We start from the raw sequence: 26,285 nt of genomic DNA, 5'->3' as shown, positions 1-26,285 counted from the left end.
ATAATAGGAAACTGATTCGGTTCATTTTTTTCATCCAAAAGTTCCCAAAGTCTGGACACCCATGCAAGACTCGATTCAGCGAACGTGACATGATTGCGGTCAATCCTGTGAGGCTCGTACCGCATAGAACTAAACGAATCCGACCAAGACTGCAATTTCCGACTCCTCTCCGGCCAAGGCACAATGCTGACTTCATCTCCGCAACGGCGTGAGATTTCTGTATCTAGCCAGTAAGCGTTGTATTAGGAGCCACAACTTCTAGACAGTTGATCTATAGGATTCTTGCCTACATGCATATATTGGTGGCGACTCAGGGCGGCCGAGGGTCGTCCCGAGGCGAGTTCAGGCTGAAAAGATATTTTGTTCAATACGTTGCATTGCCAAGACAGACTATTTTGGTGGCCATGTGAGGGGGGCTTACGGTCGCATTAGGCTTCCTCTGCCAAGAGACAGGGATTCATGCACGTAACCGAGGGACCCATCGAACCTGGTGAATCTTGGAGTCTCTGGAATGAAGGAAAATCAGACGTAACTAAGAGACTCTCAATGTATCAACTGATACGGGCCAGAAACGAGCAATAAGACTACCGAATAGGGTACATTTCACACGCACCAAGTGGGCTCGAATCAAGGTCTTTGAATATCTCATACCAGATTCAAGATCACGGAAAGCAGATTCTAACAGATTCAAGGCCAAGACATATTGATTACACAGATCTATGAATATGAAGCTAACGATTGACGTAAAATGTAAACAGAAACGGTGTTATGCGGGAGAACCACCTCTTTCCTGCCAAGTAGTAGAAAGTATAGTAGCACCAAAGGCCAGAAGAAAGCTGCCCTAATCCGCCTTATGTGATCCAGTTCAGGCAGTCTGGTCAAAGTCTCTGACTGGGTGAAGACAGTACCAAAGCCCAACGCGCAAGTACTGCGAGCAGCTTTCGGCATTGCGCAAGGAGGGGTTAGCTTTCAGAAACAGGTTTATAGTCACAGCATTGCCGGCAATGATTGTCGAGCAAGTCGCACCCTCCTGGGCCTGGACATATTGACCACACAGATCTGTGGTACCCTGAGCGACTGTGCCAGTGGTAGGCGGGTCAACCCTGGTGTCAGCGTAGCCATCGCCGGAACCACCGGGACCCCCGATGCCTCCGTTGCCCGTGTCGGTTCCGTTACCGGAACCAGGGCCACCGTCGGGAAGTCCGCCGGGCGCGCTGACACAGATTATGTTGCCCCAGTACGGAGGCGAGGTCTTGGAGGACCAGATGTTGGAGCACCGGTCGTTCAGGCCGCCGTTCCACTTGATGATGTTCTGCCATGTGGTCGCCTGGTCCACCCCGATGGCGACGCAGTCGTCTTTCTCCTTGACCTCGTACGTGGTTTCGCAAGTCAGGGGGAGACAGAGCTCCAAGCCGGCCTGAGGAGCGTCGCAGTCTAGGAGACTTGGGTTGATGTAGTACAGACTTGCCGCAGACTGAAGTCGAAAGACTCGTTAGCATCATGCTGTCGCTCATCATCACTATTCCGTCTCGCCATGTTGCACTTACGATGGATTTTGCCTTTGCAATGCTGTTGCAAGTGTCGCCGTTTTGAACAGTGTATTTGACTCCCGTAACGCAGCTATCTGGCACAGTACCATTGGGGCTTATGACGGGTGGTTGGGGCTCTGTAGGTGTAGTAGCCCCTCCACAGTCTGTAACAGGGTCTTGGTCAGATGCTGGCAGAGAATTTCAGTCGTAAGTCGGGCTTGGGCACTTACTTTCGTTGATGTAAAGCAGCCTCTCGGCGTGCAAGCTATCGTAGGCGGAATAGGGCGACCGCTGCATGAGCCGGAGCTTTTCTCCGTAACAGAAGGAGCAAAGCTGATCCTTGGGCATATCAGCGAGGTCCTCGACGTCATCAAATGCCTCGATCTTAGCTGCGTCATATTGTGTCAACATAAAGTCTGGTAGCGTATTGGAAGTTCTCAGAGGCTGTTTTGCCCTATCGCTCACCATTGCAGTATGCACCGTCGGTATCCTTTAAGCAAGTCTCGTTCCATCCAGAGGTGACGGAGTCGATGAGAGACAGCACCGGATATCCCTGGAACAGCTCGGGCGTGGAGGCGCAAGAGCCCGCGATGCGCCGACGAGCTGTGGATAAGGCAGTCGAACAAGTGGCAGAGCAGACCGTGTCCGTGAAGGCCTTATCTCCGGGCGTCCCGTGGTATACCTTCTCGCCGAGGTTGCGGACGTAGACATCGCAGTTGATCGTCTGGTAGAGTACCGCTTCGCAGGCGGAAGTGAGACCAAAGCCAGAGAGGGTGCCTTGAGCGGCGAGCTGGAAGCCAGTGGCAGTCTGTCTTTGCGCGAGGGACTGGGGGACACCTCTGGACTCAACAGCAACAGAGCTCAGGCATAGGGCGAAGATGGCGCTCGCGAGGCGACGTGAGTTTGAAAAAGACATGACGTCTCGATGGTGCTGTAACGAGTGACTGTAGGTGAAGACTGGAGTGGATGAGAAAAGGACGAGAAGGCCGAACGGCTCTGAGCTGGATTACGACAAGACCAAGGTCAAGTCTTCAATTCAGATCGCAAGTTTCTAACCATGCCGCTGACGATATGACTGCAGATGATATCAACTGCTCCCTTTCCCCACTCATGTAGTATAATTTTGCATTGACTAATTCTGTCATCTCTTGCCTCACAAGCCGGGTCAGGCTTCTATCCAAAGTCCAAGAAGTTGTAAGTGCCGAGAAGGCTGGACCATCAGTCCCTTGGCGAACCGCCCTTGGCAAATTGGACTCCTGAAGTCCGCATGGTAAGACAAGAGGCAATTTTGTGCCTGAAAGCGGCAGGTGAGTGTTGAAAATTGAGCTCTCATGATAGAGAGACGATGGTGCCTGCTTGGCGATTCAGCGAGAATGCAAGGAATCGCGTGCAGGATCGTCCCGTGGGACGGCCAGGGCCGCATCGGAAGTGGATGTGGACAGGGATCGGTGATCGGGGACCCGTTACTTTGTGCTTATGCATATTTCTAATTACCATTTTCGTCTCCGCAATTATCGGTCTTATTCCTGATCGAATGGTGAATGCGAGACCGGGTTGATGGTCCTTCGGAACCAAAACACCTTGTAGACTGCAACGTTGTCAGCCCTAGGGCCGCTTTGGGTATCCGAGAGAGACATGTCGGCGGAGTCGACAGCAAGGGACTCTCGGAGCCCACTCCCCATGCGTACATGATCTTCCATCGAGGCAATTTGAACCTGCGTTTCTGCCCCCAAGAGGCAGAGGCAGCAAGACGCGGGGGTCAGGGGCCAGGGACTAGATGTCAGATTGCTTCGGGCCTGCGGTTTAATGACTCTTGGCTCTCAACCCCGAGTTTCGCCTATGAGATTTGACATGCGACGAGGTGAGGGATCGACTATGGCATCAAAGAGCTTGTTTCGATAGATATCTAAAGTCTGATCGATGCGCAACTCAACCCGCCATACTTTGGTCTAGTAGATTATTCTTTACTGACACTTCTGTCATTGCTTCTAGCTTGGCTCCTTCATTATGGCCAAATTTCTGCTCATTCTCTTTTCTTTTGTCTCGTTCTTGCAGCTGTCTCTTCAGCAAGCCCCTGAATGTAGCGCCACACAGCTGTGTCCCATTGGATGCTGTTCCAAATACGGAGTCTGTGGTACGGGCCCTGATTATTGCGGGTAAGTGGGAGCCCTTTGCTGCTGGTAGAAAGCTTGCAGACGCTTTGTCAACGCAGTAACTGATGTAATTGGCGCTGTCTAGTACGGATTGTGTCAGTACATGCGACTTCAAGGCAGACTGCAACCCAGGATGGGATGACCCGAAATGGAGCAAGGCCGAAACATGCCCTCTCAACGTCTGCTGCAGCAAGTTTGGCTTCTGCGGTACTACAAAGGACTTCTGTGGTGATGAGACTGTCAAGGTGGGTTCACACCTTTTAAACTCATAGACATTGAATGAGTTCTGTCTTCGAACAACGGGCTGATCATTGTCAATTTTGCTGTATCTAGCGGCCATCATGCGCCGTCAACGATACGCCTATCACCCGTGTGATCGGCTACTACGAGGCCTGGTCTACGACCAACCGTCCTTGCTACGGTATGCTGCCAGAGGAAATCCCATTCGGATATTACACCGACATCATCTTCTCTTTCGCGACGATCGACCCTAGTACCTTTGAGATCAAGGCTGGCGACTCGCAGACGGCGGATTTCATGCAAAGAATAAGCGCCATCAAACTGATCCAGCCGGATATCAAGATCTGGATCGCCGTCGGCGGGTGGGCTTTCAATGACCCCGGCCCAACGCAGTCCACCTTCAGTGACATGGCTGGCTCGACCGATGGGACCAAGAAGTTCATTGACTCTCTCATCAAGTTGATGAACAAGTATGGGTTTGATGGTATTGACATTGACTGGTAAGTCGCCAAGCCGCAACACTCCAGGATATAATGCTGACCTCTGGGTGTGTGACAGGGAGTATCCAGTTGCCGATGACCGCTTTGGAAAGGGAGCAGACTTCAAGAACTTTGTCACCTTCATGAAGTCCCTGGCCGACAGGATGCACAGCGGTGACCAAAAGAAGTCTGTGTCCCTTACTCTGCCGTCGAGTTTCTGGTACCTACAGCACTTCGATATCAAGAACCTTGAGAAGCATGTCGACTGGTTCAATATCATGAGCTACGATATCCACGGATCCTGGGATATCGACAACAAGTGGACCGGCCCTTACGCCAACTCACATACCAACATGACTGAGATCCAAGACGCGCTCGACCTGCTGTGGCGGAACGACATCAAGCCGGAAAAGGTCACCTTCGGCATGTCCTTCTACAGCCGAAGTTTCACGCTCCAGAACGCCGGATGTAACACCCCCGGATGCGTTGTTAGCTCCGGAGGCAACGCAGGCGAGTGCTCCGGCACGACAGGCGTGCTGCTGCACCCCGAGATCGCCGACATCGTAAGCAAGAATAGCCTCACGCCCACGCTGCACCGCGAGGCCGCCGTCAAGTCCGTGACGTGGGGCGACCAGTGGACGACTTTCGACGACCTGGCGACGTGGAGGCTCAAGTCCAACATCATCCGCGGGCAGTGCATCCCTGGCGTCATGGTCTGGGCCATGAGCCAGGACGACAAGGACGGAACCAACATCAAGGCCCTGACGTCCGCCGTCGGCCGCAAGGTCATGGACCCGCCCAAGTTCGTGCCGGCCTTGCCCTCCACCGAGCCGCCCAAGGTCGCGGAGCTGTGCCGGTGGTCGGGCTGCTACCAGGACTGCCCGGCCGGCTTCAAGACGGTGCAGCGCAACGGCCACAAGGAGATCATGCTCAACGGTGAAAACTGCCTCGACGGCGGCGTCGACAAGCTCTGCTGCCCCGCCGACCAGCCGATGCCCACCTGCGAGTGGCGCGGGCACAGGAACAGCGGTGTCTGCAAGCCCGGGTGCGAGGACGGCGAGGTCAAGGTCGGCTCGCTGCGCGTCGGCTGCAACTTCTCCCACCAGGCCGCGTGCTGCACCAACGTGGCGGCCACCGCGTCCTACGGGATGTGCAAGTGGGTGGGCGAGGCGCCGACGTGCAACCAGGACTGCCCGTCCGACTACCCGAACAAGATCTTCTCGTCCAGGCTCGCCGCGGGAGGCGAGCAGCCGTGCATATCGGGTACGAAGCACTACTGCTGCCAGGAGCCCAAACCGTCAGACTTTTCAAAGTGCGACTGGGTGAAGAAGGGCAGCCCGCCGCGATTCAGCCAGGACTTCATCTGCGAGGACAGCTGCCCGGCCGGCCAGATCAAGCTGGCGACCGAGGTGGGCGGCATGAACGCCGAGAACGGCTGCTTTGGCGGCGCGAGGGCGTACTGCTGCGAGCCGCCCAAGCCCATCGTCCCGCGCGGCGACGACGACCCCTTTGGAGGGAAGCAGAATAAGGAGTTCCAGCTTCTTCTCGAGGGGTACATGGAGAACCCGACGTGCCCGGCGACCATCCTGAACCCGTCCGAGGGCAGCATGTTCGGCAACACTTTCACCAAGCGCGACCTCAAGCGCGACCTCAAGCGCGAGGCCGCTGAGTACCGGTCTCTTCACGGCAGGGCCACGGACTGCGAAGAGGATCGGTTCACGAGGATGGTCCTATTCGGCGCTCTGCTGCTCACGGCGTCCCAGTCGATGCTGGAGCCCCTGAGCCTGGTGTACGATGAGATATTTGCCGGGGCGTACGATACGGAGCTGCAGTCTGGTAACATCAGGACGTACTACGCGAATCACGAGGGGATGGACCCGAACGCCCTGATGCGATATGTCTTTATGAATCCCATTGATGCCGGGCCCGGGTTGAGGCGGGCGGCAAGGACGGAGACCACGTTCTGTCAGCTCCTTACGGTGACCAAGCGGGAGGAGAGTGATCTGTCAAGGAATTCCAAGAACGTAAGTGAAGCTTCCTAATCTGATTTCCCTCCTCGATTCCCTGCTAATATCTACAGCTCTCGACGCTTGCGTCCCGCCATATAACCTGGCTCCAAAACATCGGCGCCGGCCGGCCGGATATGTCCACGATCCTCGAGGGCATCCTAAACAACGAGCTCAGCCTGCACTACGCGCGCTGGCAGCACGTCAACGCCCAGGGCGGTCCGATGCTCGAGCTGGCCTACTGGATCGGCGACACGCCCGGCGTTCCGACGGGCTCCGAGCTGAACAGGTTCCGGGATAACTCGGAGGGCAACGAGGAGCGCTTCGTCGTGTTCCACTTCCACGTCAACGAGAGGACCAACTGGATCGCGCACGTGGACGGGCGCACGCGCGTCGGGATCCAGTCGGTGCAGGTGTTCCACGGGTACGACACGGACGCGCAGCCCGGGCAGGCGTGGCGCGTGGAGAACACGGCGTCGACGCGGGACGGGTTCGGGTGTCCCGACGAGGAGCTCTGGTACGTCGGAGCCGAGACGGACCTGCCGAGTGACCAGTTGCCGGCCGACCAGACTTTCTTCGAGAGATTCCAGCGTTGGAGCAGGATGTTGTTTGATGATGGGTACCTCGCCACGCGGGGGTTGAACTTGATCCTGACGGTGAGTTCCTGTATCCGAATGCCGGGTTTCGATGGTGAAAAGCTGACGTGATGATAGGGTGGTGCCACGGTCAACAACGGGGGGAATCAAGATCTTGATCCCAACAACGCGGGGATGCTACTGCGCGGCGGAATGGCTCACCCGGCATGGGGCGTCATCACGCAAACCGTCAACTTCTTGATTGACGGAAGTCAATACGACTTCACCCCTCGAGACCCCTTTGCGTGAGGGCCGAGAACCATGAGAGTTGGCTTCGAAGACATGGCGAGGAGAAGATGAAAGCTTCAAGAGGCTCAGGACCCTAATTCGCTATAGTACTTATGCATTCTACTGAGCGAGGTAAGCCATCTGTTGAGGAAAGGAAAGCATTTCCTTCTTCCTTAACAAATAAGGTAATGACAGGCAAGAGATAATTTATTGTAGTATATTTCACAACGCTTATATTTGCATCTGGGAGCTGTACCTCGACTATACCAGCCTTGATTTCTTTCCAAGAGGTTCTTAGGCAGACGGATGCCTACCAAGTAGCTAACATCAAGCACTCTCACCGCCAGCCGAGGCTAAGTGCGCCGACAAGACGTTTACAACATCCATCGACTTGCATCTCCTGGCCCATGCCAGCGGCGTAGTGCTATCTGCTTGGCCCAGGTCCTGTGCCGATGGAACAGCCCTCTGAACAAAGTCTCGCATGCGGAAACCCCAGACATCGTGCAGAGTGTTAGAAGTGGTATAAGGGCTCCGAATGACCCTCGACTTGACGTCAACGGGGGAGCCGCTCTCGATGAGTCTTTTTGCGAGGTTCGCTACCTCTGCCCTGAGATCTGGATCTTGCACTGCTGGCCAAGATGCCAAGGCATGAAGAACGGTCCATCCCTCGTCCGTCACGACGCCAGCGCTGGCGCCATTCTGGAGTAGAAAGTCGGTCGTAAAGCACATATCATGCGCGGTCTTCCCCGCTGTCGGAGATAGGGCGCACAGGAGAGGCGTCCATCCGTTGCTGCTGGCTACGTTGGCGTCCAGGCCGGAGTTCAATAAGAATTCCACCGTGGTTCTCTGCCCCCCTGACGCGGCGTAGTGCAATAACGATTCGCCGTGAGCGTTCCGTAGTTGTATGCTCTCCGACTTCGGCGCGCGGCAGTGCGAAAGACAGATTTCCAGCTGCGGGAAACTTCCCGTCTTCGCGGCGGCGTGGAGCGGTGTCTCCCCAGCTTCGTCTTTGAGATCAGGAAGCGCGCCGTGCCTAAGAAGAAACTCAAGAGCAGTAGCGTCGGGGAGCTGACGACTGAGTGGACTGAACACGTAGTGAAGAGCGGTCCTCCCGCGAGCGTCTGGACGATTGGGGTTCGCTCCCTTCTCCAGGAGGCCGCTGAGGCCGCCGATACACTCATGCGAATGTACTGTGGCGTGGATAAGTGGTTGATGGAAACGGGGGTCTTCACCGTCTGGATCTCCGCCTGCGTCGATGAGGCGACCGACCAGTTTTTGCTGACGTGTAGCATCTGCAGTGGTTGGTGCTGGTTTTGTTTCGCGTTCGGGGAGAATCATCCTCTTGCCGACCGCCCTTGCCAGAGCATCTTGGATAACCTCGGGGCCGTATGTGGCGCCGGGATGAGCCAGAAGAAGTGGCACTGTATCATCACACCAGGCTGATGCCGCGTCAAGCAGCGCCCTCCGCATCTCTTGGTCGTCCCAACCGTCCCAGGCGCCGAGGAAGTAGGCAGTAAGATCTGCGTGGTTGTTCCTGGCAGCGATTTGTAAACAGTCGGGTCCAGGTTGGCCTCTCTTTTTTGGAATGAAGCGCCCGTCAGGGCCGACTCGTTCCCAGAATAGACGAGCCATCTCGAGTCTGCCATGCTGCGAGGCGGCCAGGAGTGGTGTGAAGCCGGGATCCTGTTTGTCTCGCGTATTGGGGTCCACGCCAGCATCTATCATCATCTGGGCAGCGGCATCGTCTGCTTGAAAGATAGCCCAGTGTAGGGCCCAACCGATATCGTTGTCGGGGTCGATGTCGGCGCTCCAGGATTCCAGGATATGTGCCAAGTATTGTTTGTCTCCTGTCTTGTTTCCGTGTCCCAAGTATGGTTCCACGATTACATAGTAGTTATCTGGAATAGACATGATGTTTGTAAAATTGACGTAAGGAAGCCAAAAGGAACAAAATTGGCCGGAGGGTTGCCTTTTAATAGCTTGACTTGGGCAGCTTAAGGTACCTTGGGAAGAGAGAGTTGCAGTCGCAGTCGCATCCCACTTCGGCTTACTGCCTAATGTAGAAGCGGGTCGTATCCCCACGCTTGGCAACTAAGTACCCTATCTCGAAATATCTTTATATCGAATTATGTCCATCTCGATGGGAAGCAGTTAGCATCTTTGTGTCATAGCAAGCTCCAAAAAGCAAATTGATCAAGCGCCAAGTAAGTACTATATTATTTTATCAAAACTATAGTCTTGTACAGATGACTCACAAAGAATTCGCTTTCTTCGATGAAAAGATATTCACTTAGAATTATATCCACCTCAAGTTAAATGAAATTTATCTCTTCGGGAAAATCGACATAATATTTTGAAGATGAGCACCAGGCTCTTTCCTGCCAATAATACAAGTAGCCTGTTCCCAATCGGGGCGTTGATCATTGGCACTACTTACTTTTGCCTCGGCAGGTGCTGGTAGCGGCTCACATTTTGTTGCATAATGTACGTTATACCCATTTAATGCTCAGTACTCAGCTGACATCTCTCAGCTGGCCGCGCATTTGCCCTCGTCCACCACTTCCGCAACAAGCATCTGCCCAGACAAATGAGCAGACGGGGCATTCAGAGGACGGGGGTCCGATCCGAGGAAGAACTATCTATACCCGTGTACACGGTCACGGCCCGCGATACGGTTCCGGTTCAGAATGAAGATTCTGGTGGGCGTGTATGGTGTTTTGATATGTTTGGCGGTGCTTGCGGGCTTTGCTGGCGCTTTGGCTGTGAGGAGGAATAGAGGGTTTAAGGGGACGAGGTTATCTCATGGTGTTGATGCGGCTAGAGGACCTGGACTGGATGGGATTGTGAGAGGAGGTCGTGGGGTGAGAGGGGGAGAGGTTGCAAGTGGATTTAAGACTCCGAGGCTTGGGCATGGGTTGCTCAAGTCGTTGAGTGATGATGAGATCGGATGTAGAAGTGTGATGGTGCCGGCTGCTGACCCTTTGTTATGTAGATTTGGATTCGGATTTGAAGGAGAGGTGGAATAGTCGAGAGATATCAAGACATATAGAGCCGCAGTTGGTAGATCACTCAAATCACATCATATTGTTTCTTACTTACTTCTATATAATTGACTGTACTCCCTTCTATACAATCGACTTCATAAGTTCATTTGCTCGACGTCTGTCCATGGTGACGCTATTCCCAAATTTCAGGTTGTCGTTCTCTGTGCTCTTCATTCACGATACCCATGGCCAAGGTCAATCCATGTCGTGAACGATAGCTTCAAAGTAAGTACGGAGAGTCGCTATGATTTCCAGCATTTCAGAACGATAGAAACCTCACTCTTTTAGAAATCCCTTGCAGAATCTTTTTTTCCTTGACTCAGAAGTCTCAGCAGAGCCTGCGAAATCCCATCGACACCCTTCGAGTCTATCTATAGCCTTCAGGATTCTCTCGACTGTCTCTCCACATTTTTATGCGCCGTCACTCTCCATCCCAACACCTCACTGTTTCAAAACATTGGGTCACCGAGCAAACGGCTTCACAGTGAGCTACGAGACAGACAAACTCTGGTTGGGGTTGATGGTTTTTGAGTGATTGAGAAAAAGGGTTTCTAGAATTCTGTTCTACAGTTCTCAAAGAAAAATAGGTATCAAAAACAAAAGAATAGAAACAAAAACTTCACCTGCCAAGAGACGCCCCAATTCATCCCATTAACCATGCCCTAATCGCAACCTGATTCCCAAAAGAAGGCAATGCAAAGGAAAAAGCGCAAGTCAGGGCCATCAAACTCCGTACTCGCAATACACTGTACTGCCCAGCTTTTTTTCAACAGTGTAAACTCCTCTGAAACGCTTCCGCTAGTGTCCGCGACCCAAGCTGCACCAAAAATAAGCAGCCGTCCGAAGTGCCGGTATGAACAGGGCCCGAAAATATCATACAAGCTCTCACTCACTCACTCTCCCTCTCACCATGACGGGCTAGGATTGGCTAGCCAGTAACTCTCCGCACCCAGAGCGTCGTCGGCTCGTATTCTGCATTGCGATCCATTCTCTTGTAGGCTCTGTGCAACTTGAGGCCGATCTCGTACTCTTCACGCTGAACCTCAGCGAGCTCAACCTTGAGAGCCTCCACCTTGCGCTTCTCGGCCTCGCGTTTCCTGAGGACAGCCTCACTGGCCAGGATACTGTCGGTCGGCATGAGCTCTGTCATTTGCTTAATGGCCTGGTTGATGTTGATGCGGCGATTGCCCAACGACTCCAACCGAGCGTTGAGGTAGCCCACGCGATCGTTGACCATCGAGAGCTCGGTCGGCGGCGGAGGCAAGGCTTTGCTAGTAGACCAAACCGACTCCGGGCGGCTCGAGTTGCTGTACAGGCTGGCAGAGCTCGTTCTAGGCAGCGGCTGCTTTTGGCTGGGCAACTGGGTTCGGGCAGGCGGCGGCGAAGTGTCCTCGGTGAAGGCGCCCGACATGTAGGGGGACGACATGGAGATGACGATGGGCTGGTCTGGGTTGATGGAAGGGCTGGTGGACTTGAGTACAGGAGGTCGTCTGCGGTTCATTACACCGTCCTTTTGCTGTTGCGGTGGCGTCGGGAGCGAAGGCACCGGAGGCCGATCCGACTCTGCGGATTCGCGAGGGGTATCGGGATCGGCGGAAGTCGCGTATGTAGTGACGCTGAATCTCGAGGGAGGCTGAGCCCAGGGGTCAGTCGGCTTGGCTGCAGCGGCAGCGGCAGCTTCGCGTTGTGCTACTGCAGGAGCGCGCGGCGGCGACTTTTCGTGAGTGCTGGCGGGTGCGTGAATAGTCTGCTCTGAGTAGACACTTGAAGAATAGGAGGGCTGCGGAGCGTGAAGCGCATGCGAGTTGGCAGGAGGAGGCTTTCTTCGTATAGCCTTGTCGAGGCCGAGATGTGCATTAGGGGCAGAAGGCAGGCCCATCAGGGATGGGGGTTGTCTCTTCGTGACATTGGCGTCATTAGTGGCCTCGGGCGTCGCATGTCCGGGCGATTGGACTCCAGCGCCCGAGTCGGGAGGACTGGGATATGCCGACTGTGCGGGTGGAGGGGTGCGAGCGGCGGAGGGAGATGAGGCGGTAGAAGCAGTAGTCAGCTGGCGGGGAGCGTTGAAGACAGTTCTGATGGTGGGCGTCCTCGACCGCGGTGACGTTTCAGATCCAGAGGGGCTGACAGGGGACAGTGGTGAATTGACACCTGCGATGGGCAGCCGAGGCCCAACGGCGGCGCGTCTGGTGCTCTTGGGCGGTATGTTGAGAGGTGCTGCAGGCTTCGTGTCACGGACTGGGCTCACAATGGGTGCTCGTCCGCTTGCACCTCGCCATGGTGGGCGCTCGTCAATGACATCGGGTGTCGTTGATGACTGACGCGGCGACTGCGGCTGCTGGGGTTGCTGTTGCTTTGGGCTTCCGCCGACGGGCCTCAACCTTCGCAGACGATCACCAAAGGTTTGCTGCGCCTGTGGTGCGTTCTGCATGGCTCTCATTGCGGCCGGGGACTTGCCGAACTGCGAATTTGAACCAAACTCCTGGGCGTACTCTTGTGGCCTGACTTGACCCGCACGGCCCGTGGTCTGGGACGTGGGTTCGCCCGTCATATCATCCCACTTGGTCTCGCGCTGGATCCGCAGCCGTTGCTGGGATTTGGTCTCTCGGAGAGTGTGAGCCGCAGCTTCTTGATTCTTGCGACGTTCTCGGCGCATCATGGGGATATTCGTCTTTTGCTGAGCCTGGTGATGCTGGTCGTTTTGGCCATGGGCGCCGTTGATATCGAGCTGCGACATGTCCGGGCTCTCGTCCATGGGCGAGACATTCCCGCGGCCCTGCGTGGGGGTTCTGAAGTAGAGGCACATGGTTAGTGGGTGGTTGGTTGACTTGCAAGTGAATCACTATCCAAAAAGGCGAGACGAGACAAGACACATTCCACGTGGGTTTTGAGAGCGAAGAATAAGACTTCTCAGACAAACCCAACGTTTTGTGTTGCTGCTCGACACTGCGCCTTTTGGTAGGAATGACTGGGCTCGACTTACCCGTCTCTGTGAGCTTCCATGTCAGGAGAGCTCGGGGGAGAGATGTCCGCCACGGCGGAGGTGTAGGTGTTTCGGGCAGCCACGTTTGCGAAGTTTGGCGAGATGGGGGAGGTGTAGTTGTCGCCGTCGGAGTAGATGGATGAAGCAGGGCGCCAGACGCCAGAGGTATCGCGGTGGTTCTTGTATAGGTTGCGCGGGGGAAGGAGGTCGTCGAGAGTGCTGCGGGAGCGCGAGATGTTAGCAAGAGCGTTTTGAAAGGCGTTTCCAAGAGTATGTTGAAGGGCAGTGAGGTTGCAAAAGAAGGAGGCCGAGGTGTCAGCGACGTGGTCGAGGTTGCGGGAAAAGTCGCGATGGACGAGGAGCATGCGCGAGGACGAGGTTGCTGCCGCCATGGTGAGCCCATGGAACGACTGGCCTTGACGCCAGGAAACCTTGAAAAAGAGCTTCACCTCATCTGGCCGGGCGGAAGGCGCGAGTGGCGGGCGCGTTCGATTGCGAATATCGGAAATCTTTGGGGGATTTTGGTTTGAGCTTGAGCTTGAGCTTGGCCGCCGCTTGAGCTTCGTTGAGTTCGTTGAGGAGGCGCGTGGGAGAAGGGCGCGAAAAAGTCAATATCGCAACGGGCAGGAACGGGTGTCCAAGCTCCAAGCTGCTCCTTCTCTTGGTGTGGTGTGGTTGACTTTCCATTTCTCTCGCCTTCTCCTGCTCTCTTCCGCTCTTTCCTCTTTCTTCTCGTCACATTGCATTGTGCATTTTGGGTGGAATATCGTGGATCGTACGGTGTATTCGGGGGGAAGGGGAGGGAATGTATGGAAATACTCACTCTTCAGCAACACCACTCTCTTCGAGGGCACGTTTCTGGATGCCACCGGTTCCGGACTGAGTGTCGTTCCTCGGGTTTGTCGCTGTCGAATTCGATCTCGTGGTGGTTGTTTTGTTGTTATTGTTGTGCTCGATGCCGAGTCCGCCGCGCGGGTTGCGAAAGTTATCGGGCCAGTAGTTCTGGTGGTGCAAAGTGCTCGTGGAGCTGTGCTGGATCTCGCGACGGAGCCTGTTGTAGTTGGCAATAGTGTCTCGACTTCGAGATGCTGCTCCCGATGTTGGAGCTGGTGGTGGTCCTCCTCCTCTTTGTCCGGGGACCTGATACTGATATGGCTGGACGGGTTGGTACTGCTGGTGGTGTTGGCCGGCACTTCCTCCTCCTCGTAAATGCACCCTGATTTGTTGTGTTGTCGTGGAAGTTGACGTGTGGTGTTGGTGTTGTGGCTGCTGGGATGTTGAAGTGGATGATTGGCGGTGGTAGGGATGAGCTCCAAGTTGTCCAAGGTGACCTTCCAGGTCGCGTTCGCGCGTGACGGAGCCGGTGACGGAAGAGAGAGAACCGGTGACGGAGACAGAACCAGACTTGAGAAGATTCCTCTCGCGTAGCTGCGGCGGCGGCGTCAACTTCTTTTGAGGGCTGCCCGTCGTTTTCAGGCTGTTCGTCCGACGGCCAATTGCACCACCAGCACCGCCAACACCTGGACCAAATGCACCAGCACCAGCACCAGCACCAGCACCGCCGTTGGTACCTGACCGGGACCTTGATAGGGCGTCGGTCCCCGGACCCACCCTGCCCTCTAATTGCAGGCCCGTTATAGCGGTTGGCCCCGCCCCCGCTCCACCGCGACTTTCACCTGAAGAGGCGTCCCACATCTTTTGTCGCTTCTCTCTCTTTTTACAGAGTGCTGTACTTTTTCGCTCGTCCTTCTCGCTTGAGGTGCTGGCCTCCTTACCTAAGACGCTTCTTTCTTAGGTCAGCTTTCCTGTTCTTAGCACCAGCTGTTAAGTGCTAAGAAAGGCAAAAGTGACAGCCGACGGCGATCAAGCACCCGCAGACGCCGCAAGTGCAATTTCCCTCCAGGGGTCGTCCGTCTCTCCACTCGCTTCTTCTTCTCTCTCAAATCCTCTTCCAAGAACCCAGCACTCACAGACTGCCCGCCCGTCAAGAGATTGCAACCCCACCAATCGCGGTGCACCCAACACCACGGAGGAGTATTACCACAAAGAAGTGGCTTGAATGCGATGCGACGCGGACCAAACTCTTTCCTTTTCGCTTGGGGAATTGGCGAAACACCCTCGGCTCGATGACTTTGTCGTATGCCCGTAGTCGACTCGGTTGTCGCAACGGTCCGTGGTCGAGCAATGCTGCTGTTGTTGCTGCTAACGCTGCCACTTTAGTTGCACCGTTTCGAAAGACGGGAGAAAGCAAAGCAAAGCAAAGCGAATGCTGCTTACACCTGGATCTTTCTCAAAAAAATGAATCCCCAAGGGCTTGCAAGGGAATCGGACACAAAGATGTTAAATATCCCTTACTTCGGCGACCGAAAAGAGACTCCCGGACCTCTCTCAACTCGAGAAACTCCCACTGAGAAACACTCCAGACGCAGGAAAAAAGAACCAGACCGAGCAGTCAATGACAGCCCGCCGCGCCTCTCGTCCCTTGTCTCTCTCTTACAGCGTCGCTGTCGTCCGCGCTTCACAACTTCAGTCTGATGTTTCGGATCTGCTCCCGAATAGGATCTCCTTGAATATGCTTATCGCCTCTCTCTTCGCATGAATTTGTCTTTTGGTTTTCCTTTTCGACTCGCCGGGGAAAAGAAGTGGAGGGGTCTATTTCTCCTCGTTTCGAACGCTGTGACCGGGGATGGGCTCGAGTGTGCACCACCTGGGAGTTGGCGGTATCCTGGACCTGGACCTAGACTTGGACCTTCTTGCTTCCTTTTCGACGACAATGAATAATTCCAGGTTTCTTTCTTTCAGTCTTCCATGGGTTCCAGTGTCGATAGCATACGATTCGAATAATAACGTCAAGGTGCCGGCTCGCTCGCAAGTCGTGTTCGAATTCGGCGGAGTGGGTATGATGCAGCGGAGTCCGGCAAGATCTCTCAAAGTTCCGATATACTTTCCTCGATGCCGGCGGGGACTCGGAATCAACGACAATAAGAGGCTGACTCAAAGCTATCGTCAAGCGATGAATGGACTATCGGTCGTGTTTCCAGCTGATGATATATGAAAACAGAAACTCTGGACTAATCAACACGTCCAAAGCCAGGCCGTCTCAGAGGCCAAGTGCCGTTCCTCGTTTCGTGACTCGGGATGATGGGCGTGGTGGTGGGGAGGGAATCGGAAGCACAGGCTGGCTGGCTGGCTGAAAAGGGCAATTCACAAACAAAACGTTGCTGGACCCCATGAACAACGACCTCGAGAAAAGGATCAAGAAAGCAAATCTTCCTTGAAATCAAGAAATGACAACAGAAGAACAAGTGGTCGACAAAACTGAAGAACCAGACGAGAGGGAGAAGAAAAAAAGAGGAGAGGAAGAAACAAAACGAGAAAACAAGAAACATCCAAGGGCTTAAAAGTCGATACCACAAAATTCAACGCAAATCCCCAAGATGAATCACAGACGAAGTGAGGGAGCTACACTACTCTCCATCATCTCCACATGGGAAAACCACATAACCCGGCACTTACCACTCGTCCCGCGGGAAGATCACCAAGGAGCGGACCTGTACCTTACATGTCCTTACATGCAAGCCTCTGGGGCCAAGTTTACCATGCACCTTGGGCGGAATAGGGTCTCATCGGGCGTCCGTCTGGCACCACACATCCCCTCTCCTCACATCCATGATCCAGCCCGGCCGCTGTCCCAGGGCCCAGACACGGACGGGGAACATCGAACGCCAGTCACTGTCATCAGACTTTAGCAGGCTGTCCATGTGCCAGACGGACAGAGAGACAATAGACAACCAGGGAAGACATCAGTCAAGCAGAAGCTAGAGCCTTCCTCGAGTCCCCGCCCAGGGGCCCGTCCGCCACTGCTCCTGTGTACGTCTCAGCCATCAGACGACGGGCCAACGCCTCAGCCAAATGACGGGGCTTTCTCCCGAGCTTCATCCCCGACGACGTTCAGACATGGACCTCTGTTGACTGTAGCCATACTTACACAGTACCGTGACAATAAGTATTTGCTTGGATGTGCTAAGAGAGTGCGAACCGCTGAGCCTAAACCTGGACTGCAGCATGCAGGACGCGGGAGGCAACATGCAGGCACCGCAGTGCAGCACTTCAGTCCAAGTACCCTCAGCGATTAACACCCCCAAGCCAACGAATATCTCGCACAGCGTGCAAGCCGACACTAAGACATCTCCTGGAGGGGTCCAGGGCCCGGGGAGCAAGTGAGGTGCTGTCCCGGGCTAGCGACGCCAAACCAAACTGCAAAGTACCTACCCTTCCCGGCCTGCGCTTCATTGGATGGTACCGCGCCGTGTGCAGCCCCCCGTGGCCCCCTCCATTTCACCGCGTTGTAAGTGGTGACTTGTAACCCAGTCGATGGTCCTGAGTGACGCATGTTCATTACGCAGTACAGCGCCCAGCGGACTGCATGCGAGGTGATGGGTTGGGTTTTGAGTATGGACCTGCGTCCTCTCGATGAACATGTTTGTGAAGAACTCACTACACGGGTTCGTCTCTTGGCCTGGTGACACGACGTTGATGATCCCTCCGGCGTGCATAAGTTAGTAAAGGAGAGCGTGGTGAACAAATACTTCACTTCGATAGCATCTCATGCCCATGGAAAATGTTTCATCGTTTCGCAAAATAAACATCTCACTTTCATCAAATCCCACCCACAGCCCCCTCCAATCCAACACCAGCGTCACACCCACTAATTAGAGCCCACCTCGTTCCCTCCGCCCATCAGAGCTTGTCGTTTACAGTGTACTTTCGTAGATCGGGAGGTCTCGACTCTCTCACTCACTCATCAGCGCCGGGCGGCAGTCTTGAGTGGCGGAAACCGGCGTACCGCCCCCCATCTCATTCAATCTCATTATCTGTACAAAACCTCGCGTGCCAACGAACCATTCCGAAGCGCCACTTTGATCACATAATTTCCAGGGACCGTTCCTGCGTTTCACATTGACCACCTTTTCTCTCCTCCCGATGGCTCCCCCCCCCCTCCCCCCCCGAATCCTTAATCCTTCATCTGACTTTACCCACTCGACTTTGAGAGAGGCTCCTCAGCCAGTGATAGGTCTCATCGCGTCGATTGTTACAACTCACGGACAGGCCGGGTCATGCATTCAAAGGGCACATGGCGAATGAATGTGTGACGTGAGAGGCCAAGTCAAAAAAGGGAGATGGGATCTGGAATAATTACAATAAGGCCAGCAAGTCATTTGCTTCTGCTCACGATTCACCTTCCCCATTCAACGCTCATAAAGAAGTCTCGTTGATGAGTGTGCACTCGGGACGCCCGGCCCTCGTTGATGAAATGACCAACAACCCCTGGAACTCAAATCGACACGCGCAATCTCGTCCAGTGCGAGGCGAGCAGTGTGGACCCTGCACTTTGGAGGAGGGACGGAGGAGTATTCGTACATCTCACTGATCTCAGCCGACCACGGGCGACATAGTTGACCTGACCCGACCATGAAGTTGACCTGACCTGACGTATCCACAGTCGAATTCCTGTACAGATTCAATGGCCGGGTCAGGTCAGATCAGCTTTGATCTCTACTCTCAATCGGCCATTGGCCCAATGCCTGCGCAGTGTTCTTGAGCTGAGCTGATCTATTGTCCCTGACCTGACCTGACGTGAGTTGAGCTGAGCATAACATCTGTTTGCACATGGAGCGTACCTCAGGTCAAACTCAGCCTCCTGTCCTCCAAGGCTCCAATGGCAGCGAGCCCTTGCCCGTCAACGAACAGCTTTAGCTGGCCCGAGCCCATTATACACTGTTCTGCGTACTTGACCTGACCTGACCAGAACATCTCTCATTTTGCAGTTGGAGTATGCCTCAGGTCAGGTCGAGTCTGGCCTCAAGTCGTCCACTTACAAGCTGCCATTGCTCGGGTGCTTGCTTGACTTGACTTGGCAAGACAGTTGACCTGCCTGACCTGACCATGGAATCCATGCAGATAGCTTGATTATGGATACGTCAGGTCAAGTCGACCTCAACCTCGCCTCCTCCAACAACAATCAGCCATTGCCCTGACACTCCTTTGACTTGACTCGACCTGACCCGACCACAAGTCCTTAAAGCTTTGACTACACACGTCAGGTCAAGTCAGGTCAAGAAGAGAAGCAATGGTCGGCTGAACTACCACCTCCACCACAATACGAAGATTCGATGCGCGCCGAACCTAATCAATGACCTGAATCTATTCCAAAAAAAAAACTCCATCGGGAAGCGCGAGCATCCTTCCTCTCTCCCTCACCACCTGGGAATCACATATTGCCCAGGCAGGCCCCTCCACGCTACGCGACGCGCGCCTCCAGTCACTCGATCCAAGAGCAATATGTACTCCGTACGCTCGGAGCCCGCAAACATCACGTATCCTAGAGAACACAAACGCAAACCGCACCGCACTCCTCGACCCTGCAATGCGCTGCACTGCACCGCGCGCCGCAGTCAGCAGCCAGCAGGCAGCATACGGCAGCATCTCTAGCAGCTGCCATCCTCGGTGAAGTGAAACCTCGTCCGTCCATGCATTCAGTCCAAGCTCCTATCCCCTAAACCCCTCCGTCCCGACACGAATGCCCCAATTCGCCAACTCCCGTGTCATCTCTTGAGGGGAACAAGTCTTGACAGACCATGACAACGGCACCCGTCTGTTCTCGCAAAGCACGGGGGTACGGATTGCAGCACGCACCACCCTTTCACTTGTCATCACATCACATCACGGCCTCCTTCACCTCGGTCAAGCCAAATTGCGTCCGCAGCTCTATAGCCGTAGATGTGCTGCATCTGCAACGCTCGAGACATGACCTGCATGCACCTCATCATAAAATAGACATAACACAGCAACAGGTGATATGTTTTCGCCCTGCACCCCTAAGTTTTCTGCCATGTAACCTATCAAATCGACTCCCCATGGCCTCATTTAAACTTTTCCGTTATCATCACCTGCCGCTCCTCAGAGCAACAGTTCAAACAAAACAGCCACCTTCGAAGATTCACCCCAATGGCTGACCCTCCAAGTACCGAGTTATCTGCATGTCTGCCAACAAAGATGTAAGGGAGCATGGACCATGAGTCGTTGCGCCCATGCGGCAGCACATGAATTACATTAAGGCAGGTCTTCAATGCCGACCCTGCATGAGTGTCGATCACACGTCTCCGAGCCACATCACATTCAAAAGAGGGACAAGCATTCAAGCACACGTTTGTGATCGCTGTCTTTATTTGCAATTAACATTGATATGTCTGCCTTGCAGGGATTCAACCCGGGCCGTCTGGACCCTTGTGCTTCAATGACCCCTTCAAAGCCTTTCAAAGACTTTTGCAGACCAAAGATGTTGCGACCCCAGAAACCACGAACCTCTTGGATGAAAAGTAAAATCTTGCGCGCGGTTGTCTAAAGAAATCTCAAAAATCGCATCGCTAAGACCTCAACGCCTTTGGAGTATGCCCGATGCCTGTACCGAAAATGAGAAACCTGGGGTATTCGAATGGCTGCGATCTGAGAAATAGTAGCTGGATGCTTCCATCCAGATAATGCAAATACTCCCTCTCCTTCTCTCGCTCTCGGCAATAGTCGTCTGCCGAAAATCACGAAGTTGCGAAATCGTCGCAAACAGTGCTGATATAAAAAAGACGGCAAAACTCAGAAATGCAGTATCTGGTGGCATGGTCACTCTTCGTCATCAGAGCTAGAGTCTGATTCGGAGGAACTCTCAACGTCGTCCAAGTCAATAGGGGCTCTGGCATCACCCCCAACTTGCTTGAGAAGCTGCAAGGCCGTCATACCGCCATTAGACGATGGCCTCGACGGCTTTGCGTCCATCGCGCTTTCGTCCGGAGGAGCAGACCTAACCTTCTTCGACGGGCTTGGGACGTGCACCTCAACTTTAGAGTTGCCTTGATGATATGTTGACGGCGGCGGCCGGCTCGCCACCGGCTGTGCGGACGTAGGCGGCTGTGACATGCTCATGCTCGCCGTCGGATCCTGTGTTGCGGCCGTCGCGTTGGACCCGTTGAGGCCATTGGCCATGTCTGTTACCGCGACGGTCTGGATCGGTGTGAGGTCCCGCGGAGTCTGCGTCGCCGACGCATCACCATTTCCATCGAGGCGAGCTCGCTTGTCGGCATGGCCTTCCTTACTCGGCGTAGGAATTGCGCGAGGTACACCATCAGGCATGCCCATACGCTGGCGTTCCATTTCCATCTCCTCGCGATTACGTCGCTGGCGCAGCTTGATGCCGTACTTCTTGCGGATCGTGGACTGCTTGCATGCGTACGAGTTCTTGAATCCCGCCAGCTTCTTCTGCAGTTCATCCGGGTCACCACCGGCTTTCTGCGCAGCGTCGATTTTCATCTTGAACACTTCTTCGGCTAATTGCAACTCGGCCTTCAGCGCCTCAATTTGATGTACTGTGAGATGGGCCATGTCCTTGTGCTGAGGGGTGCCCAATGGAGCATTCGAGAGATCAACCGCCTGAGAGCTGGAAGGAGCGCGAGGTGTCTGGGTGTTCGAGTATGCCGGGCTGTTGCTACCGGAGGCGACGTACATGGGGGCGCTATCCGGAGCTGGCCGTTTGACGGGCGGGTTGAGAACTGGTTGCGGCAGAGACGCCTTCGGAATCGAGGAAATATCGTCCTTGATGACTTCGCCAAAGTCGCCACACACCTTGTTCATCATGTGGTATTGCAAACCAGCCATGCCGCCGAATCTTTGCGCGCAGTGAGGGCACATGTACGCCTCACTAGTCGATCTTGACAGCGGAGACGTCTTGACACAGATCTTCTTCTTGACGTGCTGCTGACGGTTAGCTTGGCCCACGTTGCAAATGAGACCTGCACTTACATGTTGGTAGGCCGATACCCCTGGGAAAGTGCGGTGACAGTAGAGGCATTGCGGGTTGGCAGGATCCGCTGGCTCCAGGGGTTGCACAGGGAGCTCTGGCTTTTGGTTGACACTCTTGAAGGAGTTCGTACGCGCGAGGGCAACTTGATGTTGTTGTTGCAACTGCTGGTGCTGCTGTTGCTGTTGCTGTAGGTGCTGTTGTTGTTGGGCCGGAGCCGCAGGAGCGTTTCCAGGCAAGGAGGGGATGACATGTTCATTCTCGACGATATCCGCAGCATCGTATCCGAGCCTCTCCGCTCGCGCCAGGGCATTAACAAGTCGACGTGCCTGGATAGTGGGCAGACGAGCTACGAGAGCTCTGTCAAGGAACGTGTCGGAGGCCTTGGCGAGAATCTTATCCGCCAACTCATCAATGTCAGCCGTAGTCATGGCATTGATAAGCTCATGCTTGCCAGCCTCCAGAAACCTTGCGCCATAGTCCCTGACGGCTCTCTGGAAGATTCCCACGTCGGCTTGATGCATGGTGACGTTCATCTGTAAGAGGGTCAGTCAATCGTGATTCGTCAAGAGCCTCTCGGCTTCCTTCCCATAACGTGGTGATCCCCGCGACAGATACTTACAAGAAAAGCCAGGTGATAATGTGAGCCAAGGAGACACTTTGGGTGGTTGTCCCTAATCGCACGTCTAACTGCATCCGGGTCTGATTCTTGAATCGCAGCGGAGAGCCGAGCATAGTCGTCCTGGAATCTCTTATTTTTGTCCACGTTACCCGTATGTTGAGCTGACGCTGGCTGAGTTTCTTGCTGAATATCAGACGTGACAACCGGAACAACAGGCGGCTTGACTCCATTCGCAGCAGCACCTGGTACAGGAAAAGGCACCGGGGTTTGCTTGGGAGCCGCAGCTGGTTGCGATAGCGGAGGAAAAGCGGGAGAATGCGATGCGGACTGGCGAATTGATCCATGGCCGTATGCGCCGCCGTTGGGCATAGGCGGCTGCTGCATCATTGGTGATGCCATCTTTGAACAGCCGCTTGCTTGATCTGTGGAAAGTGACTCTACGACCAAGTCAAATGAAAGATGTTGTTCAAGAAGCCAAGTGCACTGATTGAAGAAGGAACGACTCTAAGTTGAATGAGATTGTCGTCCATGGACCCAATTTGGTCAGGTGCAACCTTTTTGAGTGTTAGTAACGGTCCAAAAGTGCGCTTAGAAGAAGCTGCTCACTATCCACGAGTTGACGCGTCAATCTTTCGTCAAACGCGTTCTTTGACGTCGATCTCGAGTTCGCGATCTTGATCGTGGGTGATGCTCGTCGTCCTCAAAGTGCCGTTCTGCGCAACCAAGTGGGCAGACGTAAGTGGAGCACGGGTTGGTTAAGTAAAGGGCGGAAAAAATAGGAAAAGTTAGGGCGGAGGAGGGGCCACGTCTTAATTAAGACAGTAGAAAAAGTTAATTAGCGTGACTTATTTAGAAGGAGGGGGGCCTGGGAGCGCTATAAGTAATAGCTAGAGAAGGTGCTATAACTTGCTATAGCGTTTTTGGCAGGAAAGACCCGCTCTTACCCCTTAGCTCCGGTTTGATTGGCCGCGCTTTCCGTTTGCTTTATAATGACATAAGAATCTGTCACACATTCGCGACTGCCTCAAGGTGCATATAAGACGCTTGGACTCGATGCACCCAATCAGAGCATTTGGATCAGGAGTAACCGTTAAATTGGAGCAATTACTGCAGAAAAAGTAACATTTTTAGCCCATTTATTAATAAGTCGCAATAAATTCTCTCCATATTTTGTCACCCACGTGTAAGAAGCGCATGATTCGTATTATTTCGGCCACAGTAACGAGCAGCGAGACTGGGTCATTTGAACAACGGCAAAGCATCGCAATGTTGACAATTAGGTGGTGTTGTGTTGCAAATCCAGAACAGAGTCCAGATTGTCATTACGGTAAACTACTGATAACCATGCCAAGCACCCGTCCAATTACCTCTGCTCCTCGCGAGCTCCATCGTTATAGGCGCTTACTCATTCATCCATCCATCATTCCCGGCCATTATCTCATGAGAAGTCCTTCCCAGCCCAGGGTATCATTCGGTTTCGCACTCCGCGCCCGCGTTGTCGCTGCTCAAATGTTCTCGCCAATACACGCCAACATCAGCCTCTGGTAATCGCCGCTCGTCTCGCCCCGGATCCTGCTCGCCAAGCTGCGGTTGTACCTAGCTTGGTACGCACCCTTGACGTTGGCGAGGGTGTTCTTGTCCCAGTGGTATCGCACCACGCGCGCTACGAGCAGATGATCCTTGGTGCCGAGCCCAGCCATTGAGTCTTCCAGGAGCTTGGCGGCATGCATGTACTTGTCGACTGCGTTGCGGAGCTGGAAAAGAAGGGCGTCCTCCATGTGTCCAGAGAATTCCTATCGCGTAAGTTAGTATCGGGTATGACGTGCGCGTCGAATTGGGCCGGCTTACCTTCTTGATGACTTCCTCAAGCTTCCTCCTAAACTTCTGCTCGTAGGCTTGGTTGATGGCGCGGATCTGATTGTCGTTGCGGGTGCTCAGGATGCTGCAAACAAGCATCTCATCCGTGCCGACCTTGCCTTCGGTAGCCTTGTACAACTCCATGACATCTGAGTCGACCTGTTGTGGCACAACGGGTGCAGAGTCTTCTGCCCTGTTGGCACCCAGAACGATGAGGAAATGCCTCTCGGTCTTCATGCTGAGGTCGCCCTTTACGTCATCCTCCAGGCGCCTCTTGAATGTTTGCTGGTATGCGCTCTTGATGGCCTGCAGATCCGCGTTTGAACGGCTGAGGAGAATGTCATTCAGAACACTCTCCTTTGTGCCAACCCCGTCCATTGCCTCGTACAAGTTGTAGATATCGGAGCGGAGGGGGCCGCGGGCGATAGACACCAAGCCCTTCTGGAACCAACTACTTGTCTCCTTTTTAATATCCTGCTCGAGATCACGCCTGAAATTCCTGTTGAATGCTGTTCTGATGGCATCGATCTGCAGAGGATCCTTGGTTGCTAGACAGCGGATGAGAGTCTTCTCGTCGGTACCAAACCCCTTCATTGCGTTGCGCGCTGTCGTCGCGTCAGGAGTCGCATCCCATTGGATGATCTGAGGAGCGCCGTATCCCAAAGACGCCGGCGTCGGGGGTCCGTAGTGCTGAGGCGGAGGAGCGCCATACGACTGGTTGGGTGGCGGTGCCCCGTAGCCACCCGGCGCGGGAGAGTGTCCGCCATATGGCGAGGGAGGGATCGGGGGAGGTGCGCCGTATGCGCCGCCCTGAGGCGGATACTGGCCTGGCGGAGGACCCTGGGGCGGGGGGTAGTGTCCGCCTTGCGGGGGGTATTGGCCCGGAGGAGGTTGTTGGTAGTAGCCGCCCTGTTGAGGAGGTGCACCATATTGGCCGGGCGGAGGACCTTGAGGAGGAGGGTAATGTCCTCCTTGCGGAGGATAAGGTGATCCGCCGTAACCTCCCTGTTGAGGGGGCGGATACTGCTGGCCGTAGCCCTGGCCGTGAGGCTCTGAATTGGTGTCAGGATCTAAATAACAAGCATGAGAGGATCGCAGAGATGCGGAATGCAACTTACGGGCGCCGTAGCCGTACTGGCCTGGATAGGACATTGAAGTCTGGAATGCGACGCGCAAAGCTCGATCGGTTGACGGTGCCGGGAGAATCGGGGGCGCGCTTGCGTCAGAGGTCAAGAGGGGGCGGGGTACTGGATGTTAGGTAAATGTGAACTGCGTATTCGTACGGAGTAGGTGTTGTAAAAGACTGCGGGGCAGCACAAGGTGACAAGATGCAAGAAGACGGAAAGTCGGATGAGAGAATCGCAGATGGGACTGGGCGGCGTAGCTTATTTTAAAGCTTACATGTGGCGGACGGACAAGACGGGGTCTCAAGAGGCAAGCGAGGTGACGGCGACGAGACCGGTGTGTGGCTGTGAGTCTTTTGCTGAGGCAAGAATTGCGTGTTTGGGCCCTGTGCCGGTGCTGAGAGGGGGAAGCTGGAGGTGATCCTTTCCGGCCGTCACCTGCTTTCTGTTGGTGGTAAGAGCTTGAGCTAAGGTGGAAGATCGAACCCGACGAATCGATCCGTACGCGGAGCTTCTCCCAGCAGTCAGGAGCAGAAA

At 54.5% G+C, this 26,285-nt stretch overlaps 8 protein-coding genes across 8 annotated transcripts; 2 read left to right on the top strand and 6 right to left on the bottom strand.

Annotated features, from left to right (window-relative positions):
* Nucleotides 1–865: 865 nt before the first annotated feature.
* On the bottom strand, nt 866–2,445 carry CPAR01_09572 (uncharacterized protein; the record flags this gene model as incomplete). The annotated part of the gene is made up of 4 exons (XM_060493837.1): nt 866–1,474; nt 1,548–1,717; nt 1,760–1,918; nt 1,995–2,445. 4 exons carry the CDS (start codon nt 2,443–2,445, stop codon nt 866–868), a joined length of 1,389 nt encoding a protein of 462 aa, XP_060347967.1.
* Nucleotides 2,446–3,536: 1,091 nt separating this feature from the next.
* Nucleotides 3,537–7,291, top strand: CPAR01_09571 (glycosylhydrolase family 18-9; the record flags this gene model as incomplete). Its single annotated transcript, XM_060493836.1, has 6 exons — nt 3,537–3,685; nt 3,768–3,927; nt 4,016–4,422; nt 4,481–6,425; nt 6,482–7,063; nt 7,121–7,291. The coding sequence occupies 6 exons, from the start codon at nt 3,537–3,539 to the stop codon at nt 7,289–7,291; spliced, it is 3,414 nt and encodes a 1,137-aa protein (XP_060347966.1).
* A 306-nt stretch (nt 7,292–7,597) lies between these two features.
* CPAR01_09570 (uncharacterized protein) lies at nt 7,598–9,181 on the bottom strand (the record flags this gene model as incomplete). Its single annotated transcript, XM_060493835.1, has 1 exon — nt 7,598–9,181. The coding sequence occupies one exon, from the start codon at nt 9,179–9,181 to the stop codon at nt 7,598–7,600; it is 1,584 nt and encodes a 527-aa protein (XP_060347965.1).
* Nucleotides 9,182–9,957: 776 nt separating this feature from the next.
* Nucleotides 9,958–10,296, top strand: CPAR01_09569 (uncharacterized protein; the record flags this gene model as incomplete). The annotated part of the gene is made up of 1 exon (XM_060493834.1): nt 9,958–10,296. The coding sequence occupies one exon, from the start codon at nt 9,958–9,960 to the stop codon at nt 10,294–10,296; it is 339 nt and encodes a 112-aa protein (XP_060347964.1).
* A 946-nt stretch (nt 10,297–11,242) lies between these two features.
* Nucleotides 11,243–13,689, bottom strand: CPAR01_09568 (uncharacterized protein; the record flags this gene model as incomplete). The annotated part of the gene is made up of 2 exons (XM_060493833.1): nt 11,243–13,103; nt 13,298–13,689. 2 exons carry the CDS (start codon nt 13,687–13,689, stop codon nt 11,243–11,245), a joined length of 2,253 nt encoding a protein of 750 aa, XP_060347963.1.
* A 427-nt stretch (nt 13,690–14,116) lies between these two features.
* CPAR01_09567 (uncharacterized protein) lies at nt 14,117–14,992 on the bottom strand (the record flags this gene model as incomplete). The annotated part of the gene is made up of 1 exon (XM_060493832.1): nt 14,117–14,992. The coding sequence occupies one exon, from the start codon at nt 14,990–14,992 to the stop codon at nt 14,117–14,119; it is 876 nt and encodes a 291-aa protein (XP_060347962.1).
* Nucleotides 14,993–20,974: 5,982 nt separating this feature from the next.
* Nucleotides 20,975–23,166, bottom strand: CPAR01_09566 (uncharacterized protein; the record flags this gene model as incomplete). The annotated part of the gene is made up of 2 exons (XM_060493831.1): nt 20,975–22,681; nt 22,768–23,166. 2 exons carry the CDS (start codon nt 23,164–23,166, stop codon nt 20,975–20,977), a joined length of 2,106 nt encoding a protein of 701 aa, XP_060347961.1.
* A 1,106-nt stretch (nt 23,167–24,272) lies between these two features.
* CPAR01_09565 (annexin) lies at nt 24,273–25,776 on the bottom strand (the record flags this gene model as incomplete). The annotated part of the gene is made up of 3 exons (XM_060493830.1): nt 24,273–24,560; nt 24,616–25,694; nt 25,743–25,776. The coding sequence occupies 3 exons, from the start codon at nt 25,774–25,776 to the stop codon at nt 24,273–24,275; spliced, it is 1,401 nt and encodes a 466-aa protein (XP_060347960.1).
* Nucleotides 25,777–26,285: the final 509 nt, after the last annotated feature.

This window comes from Colletotrichum paranaense (assembly GCF_030867605.1).
Source record: "Colletotrichum paranaense strain IMI 384185 chromosome Unknown Scaffold_7.1, whole genome shotgun sequence".
NCBI lineage: Eukaryota > Fungi > Ascomycota > Sordariomycetes > Glomerellales > Glomerellaceae > Colletotrichum > Colletotrichum paranaense.
Note: the sequence above shows the minus strand (reverse complement) of the source record. Positions and strands in the feature narration are given on the sequence as shown.